The 6,941-nt window shown below is 43.1% G+C and overlaps 1 protein-coding gene across 1 annotated transcript in view; it reads left to right on the top strand.

Annotated features, from left to right (window-relative positions):
* The window catches only part of HAO1 (hydroxyacid oxidase 1), a 19,304-nt gene extending 14,756 nt beyond the window's left edge, over window positions 1-4,548 (top strand). Inside the window, exons 5-8 of the mRNA XM_027653725.1 lie at window positions 618-709; window positions 3,183-3,341; window positions 3,608-3,677; window positions 4,035-4,548. Of these exons, the coding sequence (XP_027509526.1) occupies window positions 618-709; window positions 3,183-3,341; window positions 3,608-3,677; window positions 4,035-4,105 (392 nt within the window). The 3' untranslated portion in view covers window positions 4,106-4,548. The remainder of the gene's footprint in view (window positions 1-617; window positions 710-3,182; window positions 3,342-3,607; window positions 3,678-4,034) is intronic.
* The last annotated feature ends 2,393 nt before the right edge of the window (window positions 4,549-6,941 follow it).

The raw sequence follows: 6,941 nt of genomic DNA, 5'->3' as shown, positions 1-6,941 counted from the left end.
TGTGTAGCTCTGTTGCTTCCAGTGGGGAAGTGAGGGAAAAGCTTTCTCCTCCTCTACACCATTAAGAAGCCAGTAATGAAGACACTTGTGGAAGCAGCTGATTAAACTTGCATCTGAAATCGGATGCAGCCAGGAAGATTGAACTTGCTCTGTTTAATTGTGCCTGCAAACCCTGACCTGAGTTGATACAACTTGAGGGGAAGCTGGATTTCCATTCAGTCCAAAGAGCACTGAGCACAGTGTAGTGGTTTCATTAAGTCTGGATTATTACTGTAATCGTGCCAAAAATTTTGGCTTGGATGAAATCATTCAGCAAAATAACTTCTTAGTGATGAGTTCTAGAACACAGTAGAGAAAATAAAGACTAGCAACTCAAGTGGCTGCTGATCCGAAGGGATTAAATGTTCTCTAAGCTTTCAAACTACTTTCTGGTCTTATTACTTAAAAATGAAACTTTTTTCTGTGCTGAGGTGAGGCTTTGGAAGGCTGAAGCCCCAAGGTGGCTTTGCATTAGCTGGCAAGAATTTTTTTAGGGATCCCAAAATTCCCCTCAGCGTGGTGTTGACAAGCTCCCAGGTATGGAAGAACATAACTAGTTTGGATTTTTTTTTTCCCAGCTGATGATGCTAAAGAAGCTCTCAAGATTGGGGTAAATGGTATCCTGGTGTCAAATCACGGAGCACGACAGCTCGATGGGGTCCCTGCAACTGTAAGTACTGGGGCCAATATGCATCAATTAGTCCCTAATTTTCTCTGCCTTTGGCTTGTTTGCTTTCTCTGGAGGCTGGAGGGAAAACCTGGAATATGTGTTATCTGCCTTAACCCGTGAGGGACCTCTCTCCACTTCTCTGGGTGTGTCACACCATGCTCCGAGTTAGACACAGCCTCCCCTTGCTCAGATCAAATTGGAAAACCCTTAAGACATTTTTTCCAGTCCCTTCTTTCATGTCTCCTTTCCCATTCTTGTTTTGAAAAACTCCTGTTGCCATTTGCAGCACACTGAAGGTTGTATTAGAGTTGTTTTTCCCCTTTTAATATTCTTTAGAGGCTTCTGAAAAATTACAGTTATGGAACAGCTAAAGGCAGAATGAAACTCTCTCTTTTTCTCCTTTCAAATATTTTTCACCTTTGGAAAAGGGACAGAGTGGTTAAATTACAGTTTTTTCCTTTTTCCTTTTCCTTGTCGTGCTACCCCGGGCCTTTTCCAAAGGTGAAAGGGATTTGAGAATTTCTTGGTCGGCAAAAAAGAAAGAAGGAAAGGCAAATGAAAAAGTATGTGTTCAGGCTGAAGGAAAAACCCCAAAATTCCAGTCATCACTCATCCTGCTTCATTTGGTGTGGGAAAGCTGCACAAATAAAAAGAGAATGAAAGGGAGGAGAATCAAAGCCCGGTTGTGCCTCTTTCAGTATTTCCAATGTGTTCCTGATGAAAAACCTCCTGTTTTCCATGAGGATTCCCTGAAGGGAGAGGGGAACAGGTCATCTTGTCACCTTCTGAGAATGCAGTCCCAGTTCCACTGAGAGTATTTGAAAATCTCAGGCAAGCCTGTGTGTGAGGGAATCCAGCAGGAACAACGTATGAGGATGTTAAAAAGATCATTTTGAGAGACGAGAAAGCTCGAGAAATACGAATTAGTTTTTTGACAGCTGCAGTAAAACAGAGATTTGCACATTCTGGGTTATTCCTTTGCAACACCAGAGCACGGAGGAGAACTACTAAAGCTGGATTTATGGTCTAAAGAAGTGCCCTGCACAATGCAGATTTTATCATATAAATATCTGTATCACATCATGCTAAATGTTTGATTCAGAAACATAACAATTTGCTTCAATGTCATTTTGGCTTTTCAGATGGTGAGCCGAACCCAAGCTGGTCAATATTTCTGGTGTCTAGTTACCCACTGAGGAAATCTCTGTTTTAATGATGGTTTGCATCATGCTTTACTTATTAGAGCACTTTAAAGTTTGGTACAGTTTGTCAGGATGTAGAAAGTGGTCTCTGTATATGGAAAGAGACCCGAAATATGTTTGGCAAGAGAGCAAAACCAAAGGGAGGGGGAAAATCACAGCAAGTGCCAAACTTCAAGAAAATTTTAATCCAAATCTAAAAACAAACTGCACTTTCAAGCTGGTTTCCCCCCCTTCCCGTCTTCCAGTCATTTTTATCCATTAGAAAGGAAATGAATTACATCCGTATTTGAAAGGCATGGATTTGTGTGTCTTTTGTCTTCCTACCACACACCGTTTCCAGCCCCCTTAATGCTTGGTTTCTGGGGTTGTGTCTTTCCTGATTTTCATGAATAGGAACTATTTAGGTGGCCTTATAGGAGCAGCTGCCCTATAATTAATACTCCAGGCTTGAATTCAGGAGGCTCATCCCTTGACTGGGACCTCTTGCATGGCAAGAGGAATAAATTCCTTGGTTAATTGTCACTTGGGAGGAGTAAAAATACTTTTCCCTTTTCCCTGTATCACTGGTAGAGGGGATAAGTAGAGCTTGGTGAAAGCAACATCCTACCTAGCTCAGAACTTAGGGGAAAACTAATTGTTTCTTCCATTAGGTTTTTGTCTGCAGTTATTCCTGTGATAAGATGCATTTTACAGAGGAGAAATACATTAATTAAGATTTTCAGCCAACTCCAAGTTCCTCCAGGCACACCTTTCTCTTACTCCTTGTCCATAGGCCCAGTACTTGCCTCGGGGATCCCGGTGTTAGCTGGGCTCTCAGGATAAATGAATAATAAATTTAAACAGGGAAGCAAAAATGATTATTTAAAAAGTGGCAGTGATTCAGTTTCATCCCTGAACTAGTGAAGACTGGAATTTTGGGAGGAAATCCCATGGAAAGGCCTCCTCTGTGCTGGCTGTTTCTTGCATTCTGCATAAGAATCAGATCCCGGCTTGTGTCAGATCCACGTCATGGGATCAGATGGATGTTTTCTGTGACCCTGCTGATTGTCTTTATGGGACACTCCAAATAAATTTGACCCCTGTCTATCCCTGCTAACCTACTAAGTCACAAACATAAATACAAAGGCCTGTTTTTTGGGTATAGTTGTGCATGCTCACTCAGTTGCTCACTGACTTGGTGTAAAGCCTGGATCCTGCGTGTAAGAACTCATCCCAAACATGAGCAGGGTTCCAGAAGCAGCTGAGCTGTGTTTGTGGTGTCACTCTTGCAGATTGATGTGCTGCCTGAGATCGTTGAGGCCGTGCAGGGGAAGGTGGAGGTGTTCCTGGACGGCGGGGTGAGGAAAGGCACCGATGTCCTCAAGGCTCTTGCTCTCGGTGCCAGAGCTGTGTTCATTGGAAGACCTCTGCTCTGGGGGCTGGCTTATCAAGTAAGTTAGAAAAAGCTGAAATGCGTGTTTTTAGACACCTAAACTCACTGTTTGGGCTTTTTTTGTGCACGTACACGAGTCTGTGTGCAACGGGAGTGTGTGTGATGGTGTCTCCGTGGGTCTGGGTGCGTCCAGATCATCTGTTAAAATTTGCTATGACAAACACTCAGGATTTACATTGGGGCATAAACCCTTTTTTGGCACGTGTGTATATATATATCTATACCTACACACATAACAGCACACGTTGTCTCCTCATCTCCCAGGGTGAAGAAGGAGCAAAAGAAGTTCTCCAGATGCTGAAGGAGGAGTTTCGCCTGGCAATGGCACTGACAGGTGAGGCATCAATATTTCCTCTCCGTAACCACATTTCCTCACAGCTTTCCTTTGCCCTGGGCAAGATGCTATAGCAACTTGCAGGAGGGGAATGTTTGCAATATAAACAGGTTAGTCTGTGGAGAAATGGGGAGAGGACTTGTTATCCCTGCCTTAATAAAAGGGGAACTGGGTAGATTATGTAAAAACAATAAATTTATTTTTTCTCACAAGGAGAGCAATAAATCCATAGAGAAGTAATGGCAAATCCTTGGTCACTAAGGGGGGGATTTTGTCGCACAGAAGGTAAATTTTTATGAGACAGAGAAAGAAAAGGCTTAGAGAGGAGTTTCAACCGACATGTAACTTCTCCTCCAGGATGCCGGAGGGTAGAAGAAATCAGCAGGACACTGATCCGAAGACATCAAGTGTTGTCTTCCAAGATTTAGGTCTGAAGACTTTGCCTCGTGTGTTGCCTGTTTTGCTTCCAGACAAAACCCAACTGTGTTTGCTCTGTGGGCCTCACCCTGCAACCCTGACTGAGAAGGCACAGCCCGTAAGACGTCACTTCCTGAAGAAAATACTCAATGCAAATTTTACAGGTGTTTCCAAATGTTTTAGGCTCTTGAGGAAAGCTGCTGTACTGGGAGGTGTGATTAGAGATGGGTCTTGGTACAAGATCGGCACAAGAAACTTCAAGGGGTTTTGCAACCAATGCTGATATTAATTTCTATGCCTGGGAGTAACTCAGCTGCTAAAATGAAACTGTAAACAGGAATGTTTTGACAGCAAGCAGAAATGCTGAAATTTAAAATGCAAAAGATACTTCTTGCTCACTGTTTAGAGAAACTAGACTGGAGATTGCAGAGATTAAATCTTGCTTTCTTATGAACAGAGTGTCATTTGCCTGGTGACTCTGTGCTAGGACTTTGTAAGCAGCTGGGCTTGTAGCACGTCGGCTGTAGGACCTCAGGGGACTCTTAGTTGTAAAGAACCAAAGAACAAAGCAAAACAGGGGGAATTCTGCTGTTTGAGTGGTACAAACCCCTTTGCAATCAGACAGCTGTTCTGTATGTGCATTGGACATAGGTCAGATCCTTGGATCTGAGTCACATTTTTCACCTGGATTCATTTGCTGACACTGGCAAGGGAAGGCTGATGCTACCTGGGAGAGTTTGCAGGATTTGCAGCCATGTGCAAAAGAGCAACTTGAATAATTGAGGCATTAACCCATGGCTTGGGAAGGTCCTTGTGGCTCTACTCAGTGTCCACGAGCACCCTTCAGACAGATAAATCTTGGTCTTATTCACTCTGCTTATGATGAGGGTGCAGAGACACACAGGACCTGCACCTCTGTTCCCTGAACAATCCAAATACCCTCTGCAGTCAGGAGAAATTTTTGCAATTATAAAAAGCCAAGTAGGTAAGACTCTGTTATTCTCACCTTGGGTAAAACTAAGGGTGGCTCTTCACCTGTCTCACTTGTGGTGCAGGTGTTGAAGTGTTACTGGGAGCGGGGAGAGGCCACTGCACAAAGGTTTTGAATATCTTGTTGTGGAAATTAAATGTTCATTTCTAAGGGAGATTAAAAAGAGAGAAAAAAGCCTTGATTTCGTGGTTTCACTGATGTCAGAGGCTCCACCATTTGTTCCCCATCAGCCCCAGAAGGACTCGAGTGTTCTGACTGTCCTGTTTGAAATATCCCTCACTGAGCTTTGGGGGCAGCTCTGTAAGAAAATGATGGAATATTCTAATGTGAACTAAAGCTGGGGCTGGAACTCAAAATGGGGAGAAAACCCAAAAGGCCACATGCTTGCCCTGCAGTTGTAAAAATCTGTGCTGTTATTTACTCCAGAATGGGGTGTGTTGTGTGAGGGTTGCGTAGCAACAAAATAAAGTTTATCTGTGCAAGGAAATATGAATGTTTCTCCGAGCCCAGAGAAGCATAATTTCTGCTGTTTACTGCACTTATCATTTCTGTTGCAATGTGGACTGTGTCAGATGTCAATTACAGACTAACTTGGGAGAGACTGTTTATTTGAGATAATATAAATGTTACTTAAAAGATAGGGGCATAATATCTTATGTTTACATGGTTAAGATCTATTTCTAAAGTTTAGAAGATGCAGTTTCCTGTCTTTGCCCCAACCAGATTCAAGGAAAGTGCTGAAACTCTGTGGTTCAGTAGAAGTTCTGATGGTGAGGAAACTGGGTTTGTCACTTGTGTGTAATTAACTATTTCTAGTTCCTCCGGGAGAGTGGATTTACGTTGTTTTTTCCTGCTTGTTATCTGAGAATTGTCTGACTGCCTTCCAGTTCAACCCTAGTAAGACTAGACATGCATTAAACCCCAAAATTAGAGCCAAATACTGAAAGGCTGTGAGACAGTGTTAACAGAAATGAAATTATTTTGCCCGGTCAAATTCTTTTTTAAAAATATTCCACGGGGAAGAGAATTTCTCTTGATTTTGGGACAACCAAACACAACTGCTTGTGGAAATTATTAAAAAAGAAAAAGTAGGAATTCTCTTTGGTTTTGGGTTAGAAAGGAGAAAGACTGAGTGCCCTTGACCATTTTAAAAGCTAAATATTGTGCAGGCTAAGAAAAAATTTTACCTCGCGGTTGCTTCACGTGGTGAAGCTGAGAAAAAACCAGAGCACACAGAGCAGGTGGTGATGGATCTTCCTACAGCAATATAACAGAAGAAAATAACAGATATGTCAAGTAGAAAATTATTTACCTTTAAGTATCAAGTGAACCCTTTTTGGAAGCATCCCCACAAAGTTGTCTCCTTGGCCCCAGTGAGCCCACAGAGCTTGGCATTCTCCACAGGATGTGGAGAAACCACTCCGGAGATCTGGAGAGGCTTCAGCCCTGGTTTGGGGGCTCAGCAGCTGGACTCAAGACACCCTTTTTTTAACAAGGAGTTCTAAAGAAATCAACCTGTTTCAAAGTGACAAGGTCAGTGAAAGGGCCCGTGATATTGTCTGGACATCTGGTAGTAGATCTGTGGGAGATCACACCAAGGTTGGACATGCAGGGAGCAGGGGCCTCCTAAGAAAAACTAATGAACTTCTCCAAAGCACCTTGAGCTGCAACACATGGGTGGTTTGTGCCCAGAGAGCAGGTTTGGCTGTGAGGGGAATGCATTTGCCATGAGATGCTGTTTCACTGAGCAGAGGAGAGCACAAAGGTGCAGGACTGCAGGCATGGCTGAGCAGAAGATGGCAGAAGTCAGCTGAGAGCTGTGAGAACGTTGACCTCTCAGATAGAAAGCTTCAGGA

This window comes from Corapipo altera, unplaced genomic scaffold (genome assembly GCF_003945725.1).
Source record: "Corapipo altera isolate COAL_440 unplaced genomic scaffold, ASM394572v1 70, whole genome shotgun sequence".
Classification (NCBI taxonomy): Eukaryota; Metazoa; Chordata; class Aves; order Passeriformes; family Pipridae; genus Corapipo; species Corapipo altera.
The sequence above is the reverse complement of the archived record's forward strand: the minus strand, read 5'-3'. Positions and strand labels throughout refer to the sequence as shown.